The sequence below is a fragment of the Furipterus horrens genome, unplaced genomic scaffold, assembly GCF_987537825.1.
Source record: "Furipterus horrens unplaced genomic scaffold, mFurHor1.1.pri manual_scaffold_5, whole genome shotgun sequence".
In the NCBI taxonomy this organism is placed as follows: domain Eukaryota; kingdom Metazoa; phylum Chordata; class Mammalia; order Chiroptera; family Furipteridae; genus Furipterus; species Furipterus horrens.
In genome coordinates, this window is record NW_028327175.1 from 62,923,898 (window position 1) to 62,948,713 (window position 24,816).

Sequence of the window (24,816 nt, forward strand, 5' to 3'; positions counted from 1 at the left end):
AAGCCCTCTGCAGGAGATGCTGATGCATGCTCAGGTTTGAGAGCCACTGTGGTAAGCAGTGCTTCCTGGTGCACAGGTTGTAAGGATGAACCTAGATCATCTTCCTGCCTCTGTGCCTTTGTGCCCATCCAGGTCACTTTGGCTGCCACCCCTGCAATAATCCTTTACTTACCTTAACCCTACCCATTTTTGAACTTGCAGCAAAAATATCGCTTTTTCTGTGAAGTTTTCGTTAAACATTTCTCTGCACTGTGGTCTGTCCCACTCTGAATTAAAGCACTTATGACAAATATACACATTTTAGCACCTTATTATTCCATCAATTAAAACTTTTTCTATCAGATTCAAACCTTGTGAGGACCCAAGAATTTGTTTTATGACTCCAAACCTCCTACCAGTGAACTAAGCACATTTAAGGGGTCTGTAAATGCTAGCTGATTGAAACATAAGCTCATAAATGGGTAGGCAAACTTTTATTTTTTTTAAGAGGATGCTTTGCCAAAAGGCTGTTTTAAGAAAAGTGAGAAGATCCAAAGATATAAAATGAAGAAGTTTCAGAACACCCACTCCTTGGCTTGGCTTGGCGTTTGGATCATCTCACAACCTTATGATGCACAGAATCCTTCAGCCTGCATCTGAACTTTGGGCCAACCCAGGCTTCCCATGTGAGCCTCTGATAAACATGACTGGAGGGAAACTCCTGCCTGGGTGGGTGGGTGGGTGGGGGGTAGGGCGGAGAAGCGGGGAGTTATTTTATTTAACTCTAATGCAGAGGAACCAAGTCCACCAGTTCAGGAGTTTTGAATTACTGTGCATACTCCCAAATTGCTCTGCCTCTTGCAGTAGTTCCAAATATGCTACCAAGGGAACAGGCACTAAGAGAGCCTTTCAGACTGAAACACTGAAGCAGATCCTCACAATGGCTGTCCTTATTTCTCTCCTAAACCCCAAGTGCTAAGTCCTGGAGACTTGCTTGGGGTTCAATAAATGAAAAGCAGTTGGTTGGTGTATTAAAATTGACTCAGTTTTTGAACATTTCCTATCGATTTTACTTGAGTCGAGTGCTGATTTAAGGATACATTTAATGAACTGAAAGATCCAGTTTGATAGAGTGTAGTAAAGGAGGGGGGTCTTTGAGAAACAGTTGGAAGAAGGAGCTTGGAGCCAGATCATAGAGGGCCTCGCCTCATTAGTGGGGATTTGGGGCTCATTTAAAAGTTTAAGGCAGATAAGTTTCTGATCTGACTGCAATGTGGAGAATAGATTGGAGGGGGTTAGTGTTTTTGCTCAGCCATTTAGACATGTGATAAACAAAATAATTTGAGTGTAATTTCATATCACTGTATTTGAATACCTGGTTATAAATAAAACCTCTCACTTGCCAGATAGGAAACAGCTTGTTGAAATGTACCTCAATTCTGGGATCTTTCAACTTATCACAGATTTTAAAATGTACAGTACAATGACTCACTATGAGGAAACTAAAATATTACAAAGATTCCTCAATCACCAAGCTCCGAGTAATAAATGCATCGAGGAGTCTGTGTTGGGCATATGGAGAAGCATATGTTCCCTCATCCTTTGAGCTGGTAGAGCTGTGAAAGTGAGATTAGCCTCACAAAAAAATGACAGAAAGATAAATTTTATATATATTTATATATGTATCAAATGTGTACATGTTGAATTCCACTATAATACAAAGAAGAGAACAAAAATGTATAAATCTACTGGAACATATACATCTTGTGTTGGGAGACAGGATAAATTTATGGCTAGGTTATATATATTAGGCTTATACTCTAATAAGTACTATATTTCTGGGACATAAATTAACCTAAAGAATTTTTCAAATCCAGGTAATAAGGAGTGATAAAATAATGAGATTTATTGGATTATGAGACTAACAAATTACTTTTATAGAAGCATCATGCAAAATCTTAGCTGTATTCAGGTGTGTTTACTTTATAATAATTCAATAAGCACTTCACTTGTAATTTCTGCAATTTAAAAATGTGTATTTATACTGAAAGAGAAAGTGAAAAAAAACTTAGTTCTATTAGTGCACAGTAGCCTGAGTTCTCACTACCAGATAAGCAGCCTTACTGTTCAGACCACATGACTGTGAAATTCATTGAGATATGATGAGGTCTGTCCAGAAGAAGTCCAGCCATTGTTAATATAACAAGAATGGTTTGTGTGACATTGATGTAATCTGGCAGCCAAGGAGAGTAGATTAGAATGTGCATGTGTGAACAATGAAGACTTCACTGTACTAGTCAGTGGGGGCAGTAGATGCAATTGAGTGGTATGTGTACTGTGGCTATTGCATTCAAAATGACAGAGTGAGTGGAGAATGAATCTGCATCAAATTTTGCATTAAGTTTGAACATCCCTCTGCGGAAACTATTCAGGTGATTCAGAAGGCTTTGGGGGACAATGCAATGAGTGCAGCACAAACAAAAGTGTGGCACAAGTGCTTCAAAGATGGTCAAGAATCTGTTCAAAGTAATTCATGTTCTGGAAGGCCTGCAACAAGTATAACACCTGAGAACACTGAATGTGTTTGGGCTGCAATCAAGAAAGATTGCTGATTGACAGTGCAAGAACCAGAAGCTGATCTGGGGATTCCAAAAAGTAGTGTGTCCGAGATTTTGATGCAGGATCTTGGCATGAAACGTGTTGTGGAAAAACTTGTTCTGTGGTTTCTGCTACCAGAGCAGAAGAAATATTGTGCAGCAGTTGCTAATGACTTGATTCAAACCACTACCAATGAACCAGATTTCCTCAAGAAGGTCATAACCAGAGCAGAAGAAATTTTGTGCAGTGCTAATGACTTCATTCAAACCACTACCAATAAACCAGATTTGAATAACTACCATAACCAGAGATGAATCGCAGGTCTATGGCCATGATCCAGAAATGAAAGCCCAGTCATCCCAATGAAAGTCATCTGGTTCTCCACACCTGAAGAAGGTTGTGGCAAAGTCACAGCAAGATCAAGACCATATTAACTGTGTTTTCTGATTGGGAAGCTGTTGCTCATCGTGGGTATGCCTCTCTAGGGCAAACAATTAATAAGGAGTACTGCCTCAATGTTTCTTATTGGTTGAGAGATGCAATACAATAAAAATGACTGCAACTACAGGCAACAGGTGATTGGCAGCTTGATCGTGACAATGTGCCTGCTCATACATCATGTCTCGTGCAGAGTTTTTTGGCAAAACATCAAATCACCCATGTAACTCAGCCCACCTACAACCCAGACTTGATGCCCTGCAATTTCTAGCTTTTCCCAAAACTAAAATCACTTTTGAAAGTCAAGAGATTTCAGACTGTCGATGAGATTCAGGAAAATATGATGGGGCAGCTGATGGTGATTAAGACAACTGTGTGAGGTCCCAAGGTGCCTACTTGATGGCAACATCACTGTCCTATGTAGATACAATGCTTCTTGTATCTTGTATCTTCTTCAATAAATGTCTCTATTTTTCATATTACATATCTGGATGCCTTTTGGACAGATCTCATGTGTATATCTCAGAGTATAATCAGTTTGTTTGAAGATCTGATTTTAATACACATTCTTGGAGATTTTCTTTTTGGTAAATCTCTTAAGATTTAAAGAAGGCAGCCTTTATGTCTTCTGTTGCTTTTTTAACCCTAAAATACTATATTTTTAAAAACTTTAGTGTCTAAACCAAGTATCTTCAGTAACTCCAAACTTTGAAATAAAAGAAACTATAGCATCATTTGTAACAACAGATGAAACTTTGAGTATCAGATTGTAATGAAAACAGCTCAGAAAAGTCAAAGATCATCCTGAAATGCTTCGATTTTTTTCTTTTTAAATAGAAGGAAAGGAGTGTATTGATTGGCTGACTGTGCCTGTGAAGTAGATCTCTTTTGTCTGGTAGCTGAGAAGGCAGGAAGCAGAAGAGACAAAAGTAATAAAGAAACAGAAAAGAAGTGCTGGATAGCAGCATAGCATTTGGAGGTGGCTAGATGGATAGTGGCAAAGATGAGTAATAGTAATGAGTAATAAGCACCAGAACTGACAGCAGAGGTGAGGGGACCCAACAACAAAGTGACAGAATAACATAGCTCCACAGATTGGAATGAATGGGGGACAGGGCGAGAGAGTGCAAATCGCCAGCTACATCTCAGCATGTGGTTCTGAAGTCAGTCACTTGGCCTTGAGTAAGTCAGTAAGACCGACTGTGCATCAAGTAATGTATGTTGATTCATCTGGTTCAACAGTTAGTGTTTGGAAGATGTGCCATCTACACAGTCCTACGCTAAGTTTTTCAGACCATGTATCACCTAATTTTCTATCCACAAAGTAATAAGGTTTGAGTAATTCAATAAGTAATTGTCTAATTTAACACTGTTCAGCATTGTGAAAAAATATTTTAGATTATTTGTTAAAATGGGAAGGGATTTTTTAAATCCAGAATGACGAATGGCCCATTAGTTATAGGTGACACATTTCTTTTCAAGTCATTGAATGTTTGGTATACTATCATCATCTATTAAAAATTCTTGGGTTTCTATTAACTATTTCAGTTGTAAAGCTCATTTAAGTTGATTATTGTGCTTTAATTTAATGAATAAAAATTGTACCACAATTTTTCTTATCATTTTAAAGCAAATTAGAATTGGTAAATTTGTTACAGGTCACTCACTTGGTCAAAATTGCACCGCTAAGTTAATGTAAAGTTAGAGACAGAAGTGCTGAGCTCCTTTCTCTGATATTGTGCTGTTTCCTTTTTCTGGGAAGAGTTCATTTCTGTAATATAGATACTATGTATAGATAAAATTTTTGCTATAGAGAAAGATATCACAATGAAGACAGATCATTGAAGTAAAGCATTTATTGTGTTTTCATTTCTTTTAAAAATTTTTAAATATTTATTTTCAGAGGGAAAAGGGAGGGAGAAAGAGAGGGAGAGAAACATCGATGGGTTGCCACTTGCACGTGCCCTGACTGGGGACCAAACCCACAGAGGCCACCCTTTGCTTTGTGGGATGATGCCCAACCAACCGAGCCACACTGGTCTGGGCTGTTTCCATTTTTTATAGAACTTTCAATATTTATTTTGAGCATAGTCTAGGTTGATAATGTACTTAGAGTTGATTTTCTCAGAGGTTAGAGAGGTACTAGTAAGACTAAGATTGTGGATTTGGGTCCTTGTAATGTCCCTTAATAGCTTATTGAATGATCACAATTTTTACCCAACTGTGTAACTACTAAGGGCTGTTGGACATGGGTAGTATTCCTATCTGCTGTTAATCATCATGCCGTCTGCCATCATATGTGATCTGGTATAAGAAAACAGCTGGAAAGATACTATATGTGGTTCAACAGATGCACTACCTCTGTTTAAAAAACAATTCAGAATTTAAATCCAAGGAAATAAAGGTACATGAGTGATACCCTTTTAATGTACAAATCATAGCTTAGTTTTATGTGCATTTTCAAGGACATGGAACAAACTAGAACTGTGATCAAGATGATATTTCATGGTGAGGCATTTAAAAATTTTGAAAAGTTTCATTAATTGATGGGTGAGATGCTCTCTTGATTTGAATTACCCTATTCTTCTTAATGTCATAATTTTTGTCTATTACTATACAAGGTCTGTCCAGAAGGCATCCAGTCACGTAATATGAAAAATAGAGACAATACTGAAGAGGATGAAAGATGCAAGAAACATTGTACACAGGACAATGATGCCTCAGTCCTCTTTAAAGTAGTCAATTTGGTACTCACACAGTTCTCCCAGTCACCATCAGCTGCCCCATCGTATTTTCCTGAATCTCATCGACAGTCTGAAATCTCTCCCTTATAAAGGTGATTTTAGTTTTGAGAAAAGCCAGAAGTTGTAGGACACGAAGTCTGGGTTGTAGGTGGGCTGAGTTACATGGGTGATTTGATGTTTCGCCAAAAAACTCTGCACAAGACATGATGCATGAGCAGGCACTTTGTCATGATGAAGCCACCAATCACCACTTGCCCATAGCTTCAGCCTTCTGAATCATCTGAATAGTCTCCGCAGAGAAATGTTCAAGCTTAATGCAAAATTTGATGCATATTCATTACTCTACTTGCTCAATCTTTTTGAATGCAACTGCCAAACAGTACACACGCTCACTCACCTCCACTGACTAGTACAGTGAAGTCATCATTGTTCACACATGTGCATTGCAGTCCACTCTGCTTGGCCACCAGGTTACATCGATGTCACGCAAACTGTTCTTATATTAACAATGGCTGGACTTATTCCAGACAGACTATATATATGCCAGACTAGTAGAACATTGGAATGGATTCTTAAATGCACAGTTTGGGGATGACATCCTGTGGTATTATGGCACTGTCCTTCAAGATTTGATATTTACTTTGAACTGTCAACCATTGTATGATATCATGACCCCAACAGGTAAACTACATGGATCCAGGAGCCAACAGGTGAAAGTAGAAGGGGCCACTCTCACCAGTGCTTCCTGATGATCCATTTGAGGAATTTGTATTTTCAATCCCTGTAAGCTCCCATAGGTATTGCAGGAGTGGAGGTCCTGGTGTTGATGGTGGTCTTCTACCAGAGGACCACTAAGGATTCCACTAAACTAAAGTTATAGTTGCCACCTGGTCGTTTTTAACTTTCCATGCCAGCAGTCTATTGGGTAAAGAAAGGAGTTACTATACTGGCAAGGGTGAGTAACCATAATTATCACAAGAAGCTACATTAACCCTAATTATATATCATTAGAAGCTATCATAAGGTGAATAGGAAGGAGTATGTCTGTAATTCAAGGGATTGTCCCTTTTGCTTTCATGACTGGTAATCACCATAAATAGGTGGCTGAAGTAACCACATTCTGATAGGTGAATGATAGCCAGGGGTTCAATCTCTTGGGGACGAAGGTCTCAGTGACTCTATTTGGCAACAACACAAATCAGCAGATGGTGAAGAAAAGTTGAAATAAGAGGTAAAGGAATGTAATAATAAATATTACTTGCAAACTCTGAAATAATTGCAGCAGGGGATACCCTCACTTTTCCACTAACTCTAATGTAATACTTTTTTCTTTTTTAAGAAATTTTGACCAGCCATCACCTAGAAGAATCAATGATAGGACTGAAAGAATTTAACAGGGGAATGGGTTGATTTCCATGGTGCAAGGGGGAAACCAAAGCAGATGCTATCAATTTTCCCACATTCTCTTGCTGTTACTACCACTTAGTTGACACTGTCCTGACTTCTGCCTATAAGAACTTGTATTTTTCTACTTTTCAGGAGACAGGCTGGAAGTACCAGCGAATTAACACCCCAGTGCAGCTCTCAATCAATACTTACGAAAATTGCTGTATTAGTATTTCAGCATCCTTGCTCCTTTGGTGGGATAATGCCAAGAATTTCCCCAGAAGGTTTAAGTTCTGGTTACTCCTTGGTACTTGTCTTGATTACACTAATCTTTCCTTGCTCTCCTCCTTTGTCTTACTTCCTCACTCCCCTTCCAGTGTTTCCTCCTCTTAGAAGACAAATTACTGTTACTTTAATCCTTGTCTCAGGGTCTGTTTCAGGATTACTGAGAAACTAGTCCAAGTTCATTTAGCTAATTAATGATGGTGCTGAATTTCGAACCCAGGTCTCTCTGACTTTAGAAACCATGCTCATTCCACTACTCTAGGTTTCTATTCATTCAACCTGGTTGTTATTTGATGGGTAAGTTGTATTTTCCAGCATTGAAGATGTTTGGCTTTATTTCATCTTCTGATTGAAGACACCATGTTTTTGACCCAAAATCAAGTTTGTGGTCTCAAGGCTTATTCCTAAATTGGAGACACATTATTCAAGGTATCTAGGGACTGATTTCAACCAGATGGTTCCTGTCAAGGATTGCTGGGCCAAATTTATACCAGAGACCATAAGTTACATGATTCAGAGAACAAAGGCAGGGGCATAACTAAAGAAAAACTGAGAGTAAAAGCCCAAAAGTGAGAAAATAAAAGTGGAGGAGAAGCCCCTCTATTGCTAAACTATATTATTCTTGGCTTTCCAAAACTGATTCTTAAAACTTTCTAGGAAAATAAATGAAGGCAAATCTTTAAAGCAATTTTGTCATCTTTCTTTAATAAAACAACTTGGGTACCTGAGGAAAAAACTGAGGTGGGGGGAACTCAAAATATATTTTCTTCATCATTTTAACCTAGACTGTGTAAATTATATGTGGTTATAGCACTGGAAATTTTTGCATATATTTTAATCTCTATGATGGTTATAGCCAAGTCTCTCTGAGCTTTATAATTAAAGATGACCCAATAAAGAGAAATTAGACATGGTTCACCTGGATGTTCATACAGAGGATTTGACTTGATTTTTAATGACTTTTTTTGATAAGGTAGATCAACACTCTTAAAGGGTCTCATTTTTTCAATGTTGGTTGTATCTACATTATCTGATGTACAACTTAGAGGATACATACATTCAATTTATGAAGACCTATGTCATTTCCTGACTTAGAAAATTAACCCTTTTCACTTGAGATGACCCCATTTCCCCCAAATCACCCGAAGATTTTAGTACCTGAAAGTCATAGACTAGCTCCATACTTTAAGGTGTAAAAGTTAGCATATCCCATTTCTAAAAACCTAATTTTAATTTTTAAATTAATACTACATTTCAGCCATCTGTTTTAGACCCTGTCTGAAGTGTTAATCTAGCACCTGAGACCCTGGACACTACTCAATCACTCAACCACCCCTTTTGAGGAGCAGAAGTTATTGTTCTGTAGCCTTTAACTATTATTGGTCCCTGTCTACCAGTTAATTAATATCCTGTTACAGGGAGATCAAGAAAGTTCTCCCCTGGCATCATAGCTCCGGTAAGTGCAGAAACCAAATGAGAAAGCAGTTCAATATTCTTTACACTTTATCACATTTGTAATGGGTTCTTTAAAACATGTTTAGATAATTGATAAAACCTATAACTTTCTGAAATCTGCAACTAACACAACAGTCCTGATTAATTGTTTAGTAATTATCTATGTGATAAGTGCCATACAGGCACATTAGTTCACTTACTCCTCATGACTTATGCCATGAGAGTATCTCAGAAGTTAAGGAAATAACTTTCAAGATGGAAGAACTACACAGTGATATTGCATGCTGTTTTTAAGTAAACCAACAAGATTGTATTGAATTTATGTCTCAACTTCCTCACTAAAATATAAATAATTTCATATAGTACTGAAAAACTGAAGCTCACATAGGTTAACTCACTTTCCAAGATCTTAAAACTACGTAAGTCTACAAACCATGTGCATCTAATACGAAAACCTATAGTTGTCTTCTATTATTTCATTGCTGGTCCCATTGCTATGTTCTTATTTACATAATACCTTTAAACTACAATTGAACAAGAAAAATACAAATAGATATTAACCTTAAGATATCTAGATATATCAAGTATCTAGTTCATTGACATTTTCACCTCTTTTAATAACTGCTCCATAGGCATGTGATTTTCACTCTGAAAATTTTTTTTTACAAATCCAGCTGCTTGTCCATCCACACTTAGGAACAGCCACTTAAGAAGTTTAGTGTTAAAAAGCTCTTATTGCTTTTCCCCTGCCTGTTGGCTCCATGTCCAAGCTTGGCACCTCATCAGAGTACAAGCTCTCTAAGCTCTTTTCTCCAGTCCTGTGGAAGAGCTGTCAGCAGCTGCTAGAAGGCCAAAGCTCTTTTTTCATTCTCCTCCCCAGATGTTCTCTCTTCAGGATCCTAGAAGCCACCTCCTCAATAAGAGCATGCTTTTCATGACTGAGCTTCACCAGATCAAATGTTTGAAAAGAGCTAAATATGCCACTTAATATGGTAATATATAATACAATAATACAATACTACTGTAAACACATTTGTTCCTTTTTTCACTTATTCATTCAACTAATATTTATTGCCCAATTTCTATATATATATAGTTTAAGTAACCATACAAATATACATAAAGTTACAACTATGAAAACTCAGTGTAGAAAAAGCAAAAAAAAAAAAAAAAAGCTATTAGAAGAAGATATAATAAGAAGTGAACTAGTCTTTGCAGTTGATGAAAGACTTTCCTACAGAAGTCACCTTGGAGCTGAGATAGGAATATAAGTTGGTATCAGCTAGATGAAGGAGGAAGAAAACATTTCAAAGAATGTGAAAAGTATGTGCAAAGATCCTGTGTCAGAAAGAAACTTGACATGGTAAGAAAATGTGAAATGGCTAATGTGTGGAAAGCAGAATCCCAGGATAGTATGGTATCAGAAGAAGTTGCAGAGGTGGATAATCCAGATCCATGTAGGTCTTGCAGGTCAGTCTAAATTTCTGTACATATTTACGGTAAAGGAAAAATCATGGAAGGTTTTTAAGCCATATTTGTGAAGCGATAAAATTTAGTTTTGAAACTGGATTTGGGTTTGAGAAATCTCTGGCTTCAGTTTGGAAAATATTGCAAATGGGAGTTAACATCTATATGGGAAGAAAACGAGGAGGTCATTGCAGTAGTCAGGAGAGAATTGATGGTTTGGACTAAGGCAAAGGTGGTGCCATTGATAACAGGTATTAGGGGTTAAAATTAATGAGCCTTGGTAGTGGATCAGATGAAATAGAATAAAAAGAGGGTGATGTTTAGGTTGCCTCCTAAATTACTGGCTTGTACAACTGCATGGAAGTACCATTTGCCAAAATAAGAGAGTAATGGAAGAGGATCAGATAGGAGGGAAATATCCTAAATCTAGTTGGATCATGTTAAGTTCGAGGTGTCTTCATAATCTCCAGGTGAAAAACTCAAGCATCCATGCATGGTTGGCACCCATGGATATGTAAGTCTGCCGTCCTAGGAAAGGTTAAAATTAGAGATGTGAATTTGGGTGTACAAAGGAAGTACATGAAGCCACAAGCATTGATGGCTTCACTTGAAAAAAATTATTTGATAGAACTCTGAAGATGTTCCATATTTGATGGCCAAGTTAATGCAGATGAACTTGCACAGAAAAAAGAGAAATAGAAACAGAAATGGAAGAAGAAAGGTGGGAGAAACACTCAGAAGAGTGTGTCTCAAGGTACAGGAAGTAGACAATGGCACTGTATGCTGCTAACAAGGTCACTAAGATTGTACTCCTCACCTATATGTAACTATTTGAGAAAAAGAACTTTGTCTCAAACTTCATAGCCTATCTTTTCTCTTACCATTAACACCTAGCACAATGCCTTAACTGAAGAAAAAAAATTTTAAATGCATTTATTGAAAGAATAAGAAACACAACTTAGTGAACTGAATAAAAGACAAGACTCACATAGCATACGATATAATGAAGTCAAAAGTACCTTAGTACAGTCAGGGAAGAAAAAATGTATATAAATCTAAAACAGAATTTGATGTAGTAAAAGCATAATAGAAACAAAAGCAGAGTAGAAATAAATACCTACAGCTTAGAGTGGACTGGCCATGAATCAAAACATTATGTTCTCATCATAGAAGAAAGTGAGCAGCATAAAATGAATGGACTGTTTACTCACACTGATTATGCTCATTGGATTCAGTGTGCAGTTATGACCTTCTTAGCTAAGGAAGACCTGAAAAATACTTGGAAATATTTAAAAATACACAAGAAGATGAAAGTTTGGAAAACAATAAAAAACTTTATCATGCATCACAGTATAATTGACTAAGATAGTATTCTGTCTTGAACATTTACATGAAAGGAAAGATGGTGTCACAGGATTAACCTTGAGATTAATATATCTCCACATATGCCTTAGTTTAATCTAATATATGAAACTGATCACTCTTTCTAAATCAACTCACATTGTTAGCCTATACTATTGCTAAGGATAATGAATACAAGTACATTTTATTTCCTGCTTTGAAAATACGTTTACTTTCACTAGAGCAAAGTCTTCTATACTCTGTTCCAGGGATTCTAGGAGAACATGAAAATTCTATTTTTACCAATTTTTATACTTTATAATTTTCTCTAGTAATCCTATAGAAAAACGTATGGCCCATCCAACTGTTTTTGCATTTGTAACTCTTATTTTAAGTCAAAATTTCATATCTGCCTCCTTGCTACCTACTTTTAATTCATTATCTTAATATACTTAATACTATTAAAAGCTGACTGAAATTCTTTCTGAAACAATAAAAAGGTATAAATAAACAAGCAAATAGATAAACTACTAAGATCCTCCATAATATTAAATACTTCAGTCGCCTCTCCTCTAAGCCTCCCCCTTAAAAAAAAAAAAAAAGAGCCCAATATATTTTTAGTTTGTCTTCATCTGACCCATGTATTTTCCCAAACAGTTCATTTCAGTTGTTAAGGTGAGAAATGGAGTTTTGAGGAATAATTTGGGGGTAAAAGACACATTGAAAACAGCTGATATGTGTGAGAGAAATAGATAAGGTGGATATTTTTAAGGTCATACGATGATGGTCTAGGAATACTCACTGCAATGTCTGACAGATGCAAATCAATAACTTGAGTTTATTTGAAATTACTTTTATTGCTGTCCTAGGTTCCTCTGACTATCCCACTGCTCTGAATCTGTTGAGTCATAAATCACATGGCCCATGTCTTTTTAAGCAGATTGTATAGACCTGCTAGACAATAATTGCCAAAAGTGTAGGGGGTGCTCATACTGTACCTTGCGTGGGGAATTTAGAATGGCAAAGGAGAGACAAAGGCATTCCAGGAGAAAAGAGATCTGGAGCTAATACTAACCAATAAATAAAAGTTAAAGGTATGAAGTAATTGTGTCTTAAAAACAGGCAAGGAGACTGACAGCTGGAGCAGATCTTGTATGCTCCAGGAGAAAAGCCAGGATGAGAAGTGTGGGTGAAATGGTAGCTACTATAGGTTCCTGAGCCGGAGAGTGAGAGGATGAAAAGAGTATCTTAAAAATGCTAAATAACAGCAAAATGGACTCAAGTGGTTGTAATGAGAGAAAGGGTGGTTCTAAGAGAACTTCAGAGGAAGAATCAGCAAACAGGATGATGCTCTAGGAACAGGACAGGAAGCAGCTCAACATGGAAACCATACTCAAGTTTCCACCATCGAAGTGTTGAAGAATAATGATGCTCCTAAGAGAAAAGACACCATGAGTGGAAGATGGGGGAAGAGTGGAAGGAGGAATTAGTTGAAGACATTATATTGGGTTACTAGTGATATAGTAGGTCATTCAAGAAATATGGGCAGCTGGGCATATGGATAAAAGCAAGTGCTCAGAGCTAGAATGCAGAGCTAGAAATAATCAGCATGGAGGTTATAGGGTAAGCCATGTGAACAAAACCATAATAATGGTGTTTTTTTACCTTTAAAAAGTTTTTGTCTTATTAAGATAAAATTGTTTTGTTATTAAAAATTTGGAAAATAGGACTACACAGATAAAAATTAAAGTTGTTTGCAATCCTATCATATGAATATAAAAACTATAAACTCTCTAGTATATATCCTTTGATTGCTTGTTTTTATACTTACACTTTTAATGTTATATGCATAGCAGTATGGCTCAGTACTTCTCAGTTGTATCCTACCTCCCAATAAATGTTCATACTCTGGGATACAGGAGTTCTCTCATCTAGCAAGTTTGGGGAATCAGCATTCTAGATTCCTCCCTTGGAGGTAAACACTATACATTAGTATATCAGAAACCTTGCAAAGCTGAGCCATAAAAAAGACTGTACATAATGGATAACTAACAATCTTAGGTTTTTCATGAGCATCTGCTAACACCTTTGAAAGGCGGGTGTATATTTGTCAGGAGCTTGAACTCTGAAAGACGACAAACCTAGGTTTAGAGTCTACCTCCCAGCTTTGTTCTCTTCTTATTACTTCACTCACCAGAAAAGGGGCATGTGAGCGAAAAGGGGCATGTCAGCACCTATCTGACAGACTGGTGTAAGGTCTGAAAGAGATAACACAAATAAAGCACTTGGCACATCTAGTATGCAGATCACTCTAAAAATGGGACCAACTTTGATGATGTCATAATTACTAACGTGCAGTTTCCCCTTAACTATAAATCCTACTTATTTGTCATTAAATATTTTTTAAATCACCCTTTTTAATGGCTCCATGTTAGTCAATCCTATGGCTAACTCATAACTGACTTGTCTAATTTCATATTGTGGGATATTTATTTCTATTTTTTCCTTTCACAAATAATGCCTCCATGAACATCCTTACATGTAAAACTTTGTCAACAGTTCTGATTAATTCTTTATGACTGATTCCTGGAAATGGAATTGCTGGATAAAGGGGCAAAATATTTTTAAGGATTTTTGATACAGCTTATAAAATGCCCTTCAGAAAGCTTGTACCAAATTGCATTTTCTTTTATGGGCTGACTAGCCACCCTATGTTTTAATCTTTCCATCAGGTTAATACTGGAGATTGGTTGCTACACAGAACAGAAAGAAAAGTCTTACTACATTTATGCTTGTTTTCAGTAGAGAAAAGAGAAAAAACTTTATTATAAGAAGTAACTATTTGAAAGATAGAGAACCCATTTCTATGCTAATTTCCCAGGCCTCTAGTTGGGCTGCACAGAGCAAGCCTGGAGGTGGAATTCTTATAGACTGATACTTAAAGGAGCATGTAACTTCAATGGTTATAGGTTAAGATAAGCAGATAATACAAATGGATTAAAGTATATGAAAATAACATGGAAAACAAATGTGTTTAGAAGTCTGGGAACTCATCAAAATGACCAGTTGCTTGCTTAACTCACACTACAAAAGATCCAGTTGCTTAATTTGTTAACTTTTTCCAATAATGAGTATTCAGGAGTTGGCTATTTAATTCTCAATGACATAGTGTATATTTACATGCAAGGAGACAGAGTATTGAGGGTATTCCACTTCTAGAAATCAATCATAAGGAATTAATCAGAAATGTTGAAAAGTTTTATATCTAAGTGAAGTAACAACAATATATTGGGATCTTTGAAGGTGGGTCTATGTGTCACTGATCTTGGATTCTTCATTACCTATATGATAGGAACATAACAGGAACACCATACAGAGACTTTGTGTATGAGGTTCTCACAATCCTCTATTGGTAGGACTCTTGTTCCTCAGGAGAGAGATACAGTCAGTCAATTTAGATGGTGAAATCACTGATAGTGTAATTCCAAGATGAATCAAAAATGTACGGGGTCTCTTTGTGACAACATAGATGGACCTGGAGAATTATGCTAAGTGAAATAAGCCAGTCAGAGAAAGACAAGTACCATATGATTTCACTCATATGTGGACTCTAATGAACAAAATGAACTAACACACAAAACAGAGACTCATAGATAGTGGGCAGCTGTCGAGGGTGAGGGGAGGGAGCTTGGGGTAGTGGAGGGATTGAGCAAAAAAGAAAAAATAACTTATGGACACTGACAACAGTGTGGTGATTGCACGGGGAGGAGAGAATGAGGGAGGTAAAGGATGGTAAAGGGTGAAAAATGGTGATGGGTGAAAACTGGACTCCGGGTGGTGAACACACAGTACAGTGTGCAGATGATGTGCTGTAGAACTGTGCACCTGAAACCTGTATAATTTTGTTAACCAGTGTCATCCCAATAAATTCAATAAAAAGGAAGAAAAGAATAAATGGGAATGAACAATATCTCCTTTAGTTATATGTAATATAGTTATTCACAGATACCAAGGAAAGATACTTTCTAATGATATATTTAGCAAAGAATCAGACTGACTTTCCACATAATGCCACAAAATGTCATCAGATTACTCTGGAAGTACATTTTATGCTTTAAATGATTTTTACTGTATTTAAAAACTGTTAATCAGATAATAAAAGTGAATTACCCTATTCATAATTTTAAAAGTTACTCCTCTCTCAACCTTTACAAAGGATCTGAGCTAGTTACATGAATTCATCAGTTTTGCTGTCTTTTTTGATAATTAGTTGGAGAACTGCCAAATCCCCAATCATAGGTCAAGAAGGATGAATTTTTAAACGACTAGGCAATTATCTAAAATAGAACTAAATTCCAAAAATTCACATTTTTCTACTATATCAGTAAAGCTATGAGTTAGTAGGATAATTATGAGCCTGTATCTTGGATTCTTGAGCTACAAAATATATATATACACATATATTTTTAAAATATATATATATGATGCTCTTTACTTACCCGTGTCTTTTACAATGTTTTGAGTTCTTTGTGTAAGATGAATTTACCTCCATGGATAAAAGTTTCTATTAAACTTTAAAAAGAATTATATATAATATAGCATTTAGAGGTTCTCACCTGAGTAAAGAAGGGCAGAAATGTGATATGCATGAAAACCAATGTAATGGTTGCTTGAAAAATGGTTTAAAGGAATCTGAAGCAGAATCATCTATGCCATGCTGAAAAGTCCTAGGGAAATAAAAATAATTATTTCAGAATATACAGGGAACATTAACTATGAAACCTATCAACACTTTTTTATTTAGTATTCAAAGGTAATGATTTTTTGTATTGTGCTAGAATGGACAATGTACCCATGTCATCCACCTGGATTTATGTTAATAGGCAACTCAGAGGCCTCTACATAGCAATCCTTACACTTGGAAAGGTTATGATAATACCATTGTCACTTAATTTTTTAAAAATAATCTCACATTATAGAATTTTTCAAAAATAAATGTATAGAGAATAGTTTAATGAATACCATTTATCTGTCCCTCCTCATTTTGGATCCAATGCTTAGCATAAAGGTGCCTCTTTTGACTCTTTAAAGTGACTTATAAAACCTAAACAATTAATTACAATTTATAATTAGTTTAGTATTCTCCTAAAGTCCTATAGAGAGTTTGTAAAGAAGAATTTAACTGCAAAATATATGACTATGATTTCAAAATCAGAACAATTTGGCCAGAATATCTGGTCTGCAACTATCTTTGGAGAAGCGACTGTAACATTTTTCTAGATTAGTCCAAATTCAACCATACATATTGAGGTGAAAATAAAGGATTTGCCACATAAAATCTTCAGCAGATACCTTGATTAATCAGAATTTTATACTAACAGGAGGTTGTATTTGCCTACATGGAGTTAAGAGTCACAATGGCACTGTTTTAGAAATGGAATTGTTTGAAGTGGTACTACTTCTCTTTATAAAAAGAATAGGAGCAATAGCATCTTTTAGATAATATGTAGACAGACTTCCATCTGAAAACCTGTCCTTCATTCTCATTTTACACCCTGTTTTTTGTGTTCTTGCATTATCTAAATTTGACCTCTTTGCTATTTTTCTTGCCAAGTAAAACATCTTAAACATATTTAGACATTTTTAAGACTTTTACTTATCATCTCCTCTTTGAAAGCCATTCTTTTCTCACTAATTTTCAGAATAGAACAAAATTCCTTAAATAGGTTTCAAAATCAGGCTGTCGCATATCCATTCATGCATTCCACTGTGTGACCTGCACAGGTAAGCAGAAGCTAGGTCACGATGCCAGGGTATATTTTCTAGGGAGTCTGGACTTTGTACCAGCAATGAAGATTCACTGAAGAGTTTCTAGCACGGGAGTGATGCCACCTATTTTACATTTTAGAAAAACCACTTGAGCACTAGTGAGTAGAATAGACTGGAGAGAATCAAGGCTGGGAGAAGGGAGATAATGAAGGTGATATTGTTATAGACTAGGCAGAAGAGGACAAATTCCTATGGTAAGAAACAGAAAAGACAGTGAATAGGAGACAAATGTAAAAATAAATTAAATGAATAGAATTAATAATATTCATTTCCTAAAGACATGTGGTTGGAGATGGCATGAGGGGAAGGCAGAAGGGAGAAGAGTTAAGAGAAAAGGAGATGCCTAACATGGCTTACAGATATTTTTATTTAAGCTTTAGATATGTTGAGGGAGCTACAGACAGTTGAAGAACCTCCCAAAAAAGATATACAATAGGAATTTGGATTTATTAATCTAGCATATGCAAGAGGCATCCAGGTTGAAGATATTAATGCGGAAGTCATTAGCACAACAGGAAACTATGGGAATGGGTGAATTCGCTCCCCCCCAAAGAGTGTAAAATAAAGATAGTCAAGGAAAGAACTCCGAACACATCAATATTTGAAGGGGGAGGTGAGAAAAAACAGCACTCAAACGAAACTAAGGAGGAATAATCCGAGAAGTCATCGAAAAGCCAGGAGACGGTGATGTTAGGAAACCAAAGGAACAGAAATGGTCAATAGTGTCAAAAGCTGCAGAGAGAATAAGGAAATGAAGAAACAAAAAATGGAGTTAGTGATTGGGTATGCATGGATGACTGGGCTCTTGTTTGTTTAGCAAGATCAGGGCAATTGCTGTGATGCAATTATATTAAAAGTCTAAATGATCAGTGTATTGAGTGAATGGCAGGTGTAAAAATGGACACTATGAGCACAAACTATGTCTTAGGAGGGAAAAAGAGCAGTAAAGAAGGAATAAATTTTAATACAGGAGAGGCTTGTGTATAAGAACTAGAAGATAGAATATTCTAACATTGTGAGTAGTATATAAATGTGGTGCATGCTCAGGTAGAAAGATTCACTGTGGTTGAGAAAAGAGATACATTGGTCATCTATCAAAGGATATAGAGGTGAGTTGGGATCGAGATAATAAAGATGGAGATGTAACATTAAAGTGCATTCACGAGAGTTGGGTTTTCTCAGAGAAGTACAGGGGTAAGGCCATCTGCTAACAAATAGTGGGCTGGGGGCTGGGAGTAGGGTTGGCCAAAGTAGAAGATGGAAGAGGAAACTACTCAGAGATTGGACAAAGTGGAGTTGTTAAAAAGGTATAAAAGGACAGCTCAGTGATTTTTGCCAGCAGTGTTCCAGAGTATAGGAAGAGGGGCCAAGAAAGAGCACACAGAGAAACAACATGCAATAGCAACGGGGCCAGGAAGAGGAGAGGTCTGGTACAACATGAGAGGAGATGCAGCAATGGGTCTGGAAAGAAAGGTGGTCTCGAAGGAAGTGACAGACTGGGGAAAAGCAATGGAATGAGAGATGGCGGGGCTTAATGAGAGAGGAGGAGGAACCAGAGACCGTGGGATCACAGCCTCTGCTTACGTTTCTGCCTACCTCTTTTGTTTAAAAAAAGATTTTATTTATTTATTTTTAGAGAGAGGGGAAGGGAGGGAAGAGAAGGCGAGAAACATTAATGTGTGATTGGCTCTTGTGCATCTCCAGCTGGGGACCTGGCCTGCAACCCAGGCATGTGCCCTGACTGGCAATCAAACCCGGGACCCTTTGGTTCACAGGCTGGCACTGAATCCACTGAGCCACACCAGCCAGGGCTCTGCCTACCTCTTTAGCCTTTTGCATAAATTCCCATAAATCTAGTTATCTGGGAGCCACCTCTTTTCTCTAAGAATAAATACCTTTCCTAGAAGACTCTCTCTGTCACATTCAGCTAGTCCTGAAGGTTATTTAGAGGCAGCACACAGGCACATGCAGAAGCTCTTGAGCCGGAGAGCCTGGGTTTGTTTCTTCTTTTCTGCTGTGTGCTTTTTATTAGATGTGTAATTTGTTTTTCAATTTAGTTAGCTACAGTTTTTCTCATCTGTAAAATGGGGATAATAATATTATTCGTCTCAAGGCTCAGTGGGGTGATTGAGATAATGCATATAGAGGAATTATCAAAGTACCTTGTATATAGTAAGCGCTCAACCTATGTAAGGTATTATTGGTGTGATAACAGCTGTAAATACTCCTTAAGGTCTATGACCATCTCAAACCTAACATGAAATTCTTAAAAGTCTAAATGGTTGTCTAATTACAGTTTAGTCCTCAAGATTAGAAAAAATAATGGAGGATCTACTAATAATGGAATGGTTATGGGTGCTAAAATTTCTTAAACTACAAACCATTATAATACTCCCCAGAACATTTCTGCTACTACCTAACCTCTTTTACTCCAGTGATAGGTTCTCAGTTGTGCTGGTAATAGTAAGGTTATTTGGCCATAAGAAATGTTACGGCAGATGTTTATGGTCTCTTAGGGGGTGGGATCTGTATGAGCATTTAATTCCACAGCAAGATCCCAAATTAGTTTCATTATTCTGGAGAGTATAACAGGGTGAAAATTGGCCCACAAGCCTCAATGGGGGAATGAAATGATGAGCTAGCTATTAGATAACCTCTAATGATGTTTTGGTATGCAGTTAAAAGAGAGGATGCTCTGAAGAATTTTAGTGGAGAGTAAAACACAACTGTATGCTTTATATTTTTATAAAATTATATTTACCACCAGAAAAAATAATTTAAAATAAGTGATTGACTATAGGTTGAAGCAGAATACATTTATTCACATTCCCAAATTAGCATATTATAAAGATGGCTTTGTTAAGGGAGAAAACTGATTTTGCCTTTGCCTTGATTCCAACATCAACTAACACACACACATTTCCTCTCATTAATATCATACTGCCTCTGGGCTCATCCCTGCTCACCATTTGAGCACTCTACCTCAGATTCAGTTTCTTAGTTCTCTGATCTACAATTATGCTATCTTCCTTCCTTTTTGCATTGACAAATCTGATTGATTCCTTGAGCTTATGTAGCCAGATGCTAGAATGAAATAAATCCAATGCACATAAAAAGTGAGAACAAGTGATAAGCAAAAGAGCTGGCTGGGTTTTATGCTTCTCTTGTGCCACCCCGTTTTTGGCTGCCCTCCCAGGAGAATTGTGTCTCAATACATGATGCTAATAAAATAAACCTTCCAAGAAGGAAACAAGGCAAAGCAAAGGTCTGGTCAGATGTTATGCATCATCTGTGCATACCATAGTGCCTGAGCCATTAGAGGTGCTCAATAAATAAAAAATACCAAGAAGCAGAATTAGTTTGAAACTGAACTATTGAGAGAGCCCTGAAAGTATATTCTTTCATGTTATTTAAAGATAAAACACTGGGGTTAGTCAACTTTCATAAAGTTTTCACTTTTAGGAGTCTTTATATGATACATCAAAACATTTTAAGTTTATCATTAAAAACTTTATAAGACTTTCATAAATTATTAAGGAGAGAGATTTCTTTCCTCTTGCTCACTGTTGTATCTTCTGTGCTTAATCATAGGGACCAAGGAACAACATCTGTTGAATTGATACTAAATTGCTTTTATCTAAAATTCTAAGAATTAATTTTTAATTAGCTACACACAAACTAAAACTAACATCTTATGCAAGAAAAATGTAATATGAAACCACTGTCTGGGTGTGTGTGTGAATGAGCATTGACTACACTTCTGAATGTGCAGTTTAACGTCTTTACGAAAGAACTGAAAGTGACAAGCACTTTGGAAAATATGTGGTGAATATTTTATGTTTCAGCAGGTCTCTTTACCTAGACGGCAAACCTAAAGTACATTTACAACATTTTAAAAGAAATCTTCACAGAGTTAAAAAAGAACACACATGTTTGCAAACAGGTTTCATGCTTCCTGAAAAGATTTTTAAAATCATGTATTGCTGCCCTGGGATTGAGTGGTCCTATGCTAAGCCCAGAAAGGAAAATACATTCAGTTCATCTGTCTAAACTACTTGGAATAAAGGCAGTCACCTTCTATAAAGGCTTATCATATAGAGTGACAAATATCAGGTATAGTTTATTTTAAAAAAATCAATATCTGTTACTTTTCACCAATTCCTCAAAGCATACAGCTTAGTTTTTTAATGTGAGATAGAAATACAGTTTTTTCCCCTATAACACTAATAATATGACAATTTCGTGTCCTGTCTATGAAAGGAAGCTAAATAAGTCAATAGGGTTCTTGCAATGCATGTACATTTTTTTACTAATTGGTGAGAACACACAGCCCTGTAGATTTCTTTGTAAAGACAAAGCATAATATATGTCAAAGATTAGATTCATCCTCTTAGAAGCCAATCATAAAATTTATATCAACATGAATATATAAAATTCGTGAAAAAATTTTTGAAGTGAGAATTATTTAAAAATAATTAAAGTATATCTAGATTTGTGTTCCTGTTTCAAAGCAATATGGCTATCTGTTTTATATTAAAAATAACCAGAGGTAGTGCGTGACATAAAATGTTCTATAATCCTGGTTGAAATTAACAATTTAAATTTGTTAAATGAGGTTACACTGCAGTATGTAATGCACAAATCACAGAGATTTAAGTGCTTACATAATTGTTAAAAAATGTATTAAAAGGCTATAAGTTAACAATAACAAATGTATAATACATTATTATTAAAATATGCAATCTTTGATAATAATTTATTTGTTTTACAAATGCATTGGGGGTTAACGTTTTTCTATTCATCTGTGACCAACCGTGAAATTCAATATTGCTCAGCATGACCAATCCATGAAATTTGTCAACTTTGTTCCCGATTTTCACAGGGACTTATTCTTAGATGAAATGACCCATTGAACTAAGACTACAACAGTTTTTTCATCTATGGTAAATCAGTTTAGTTTACTAGGATTTACTATGGGCTTCAGACCTTGAGCTTTTTATGATTGTGAACCATTATGTATTTAATCCCAAACTTCTAGCAATTTATCTCACTATTTCCCCCCCTTTCTGAAAGAATTCTCCATTTCTAAAATTAGTTTTCAACATAGGGGTGCCAGAAGGAACCATCTGTAAACAATGGGTTAGTTGAAAGTCAAACAGTGGGTGAAAATTATGGGGAGACTGGAATCAAAGTCATTAATTACTCTTAGAATTTCTAACCCGACAGTTTCAAAATTTTCTGAAAATCAAGTTTATATATTGCCCTTACAAGAGTGTTAAGAAGGGAATACTTTACTTCATTTATCTTAAGAAATAGAAATACTAGATGTCTAATTTTTACTATCCAAGAAATAAGAATATGCAATTATCTAGTTTTTCAAGATAAAATGGTAATTTTGGAGGAGTTTAAACAAAATTATATTACTCTTTTACTACAAGTCTACTCCAATGTTCTCTATTTTGAATCAAACCATAAACCTAAAAAAGTAGTTCAGAAATTTTAATTCTTGTAAATCTTATTTATTTAAATAAGTAAATTGCATCAACATTTTAAAAAGGTAATTGCTTAGTCCTATTTGCACTAGCTCAGACATTAGAGCCTAATACTAAAACTGCAAATCTATGGTAAATTAACTGCCAATGTGGGAACCATTGGGTCTCTTCCAGATTTGGACATCTTTTAGAATCATTTATTAATTTTAATTTTTTATTAGAGCAAATCACTTTACAAAATATTAGAAAATTAAAAATATTTTTAAAAAAGCAAAGGGTCATTAGATATTATTTTATTTTTCATAAAGTTTCAAGCCATGACTAAAATCACCAACCCATTAATATAATTTGATCATTTAAATAATTCAAATAGTGAAGCTCAAAATGGTACTGACTGTATCGGAACTTTATCAACTGAATAGAATTGACCAATAGAGATATGATACATTATTAGGATTAAATTCCTTTGAGAATGAAGGAACCCCTATTGGTCAGTGTTAGCTGGCTTAGTTCACAATATCAAAAATGCATTTCAAAAAATTTTTACTTACTACTTTACACAATTCAGTAAAGAGTATGAAAATAACTTTGTTAAATCACATTGTTTTATAAATCATAATAGCTAAAAAGAAAATATATTTGATACTTACTGATATAATTCAGTTAATGGTGAAATCAAAATGACTAATGTTGTCAACAGATTATTACAATGAGTATGAATTTTAAAAATCTTATCATCTATATACTCATAAGGATTCAAAAGTTTCTGTACAGATGTGCAAACTGACCATAACATGCTCTCAGTGCATTTTAAAATTGTCGTGATATCAAGCCTATTAGAAAGAAAAAGAAAAAAATTACATTAAATAAAATTGCTTTCCTACATGGTATATACACCATCATCTCTATTTCTTGTATTAAACATATGTAAGAATATAAATATTTGGTCAGAAACCAGAGTTTCAGAGATCAGAGACAGAATGCACCAAAATAGGTTTTGAGTTTCCAGGTATTAGGTGACCCATAATACCGTTATCTTTAGAGACTGTGAGGTCTATAACAGTGAAGTGTTTTAGGAGTGCTTTAAATATACATATATTTATATTGCATTATTAGAATACTGTTCAAGAAGTTTAAGATATTTTCCTTGAAATTACATTCAATAAAAAAAATCCAGATTAAAAGAAATTTTGCTATTATCTACATATATGGGATGGGTAAAAATCTGATATCAGAACAATTCTCCTCATCCAAGTACAAGCTGTCAAAAGAAAGTTACAGGTGTGGGTCACATGTTCTCCGAACAAATGGGAGATAAGGAAAAACGACACTACAAGCACTAATGTATTGGGCTGGCCAAGAAGTCCTTTTGGTTTTTTTCTGTAAAATAAAAGACACATTTTTCATTTTCACCAGTAACTATTGATTTGGATATTTTGAGTATGCCAGCTATTTCCTGTTATTGGCTTCTAGTGGGAATAGGCCAGGGGTGCTACTAAACATCTTTCAATGCGTAAGACAGCCCCATAGCAAATAATTATTTGGCCAAAATGTCAATAGTACCAAGAAACTTTGCAAACCACTTCTGACATGGTCAATCAGTCATAGCACCTACTCCACACAATGCAGAAATATTTTTTGTGTGTGCCTCAGTTGTGTTTTTACCTTTCTTGAAATAAATAATGAAGCATAATATGCTGAAAATATTGCATATTTTTTCCATCTTCAATATTAAAATGGCTGTGCAAAAGCTAAACAATTTTGATGTTTTTTTTAAATGCACCCTGACATGACAGCTGTTA

At 35.7% G+C, this 24,816-nt stretch overlaps 1 protein-coding gene across 1 annotated transcript in view; it reads right to left on the bottom strand.

The window, feature by feature from the left end:
• KIAA0825 (KIAA0825 ortholog) overlaps positions 1-24,816 on the bottom strand; it is a 386,922-nt gene that overhangs the window by 243,213 nt on the left and 118,893 nt on the right. The window contains exons 12-13 of the mRNA XM_090276495.1: positions 23,665-23,847; positions 16,310-16,420 (exon numbers count right to left, since the gene is read on the bottom strand). Of these exons, the coding sequence (XP_090132621.1) occupies positions 16,310-16,420; positions 23,665-23,847 (294 nt within the window). The remainder of the gene's footprint in view (positions 1-16,309; positions 16,421-23,664; positions 23,848-24,816) is intronic.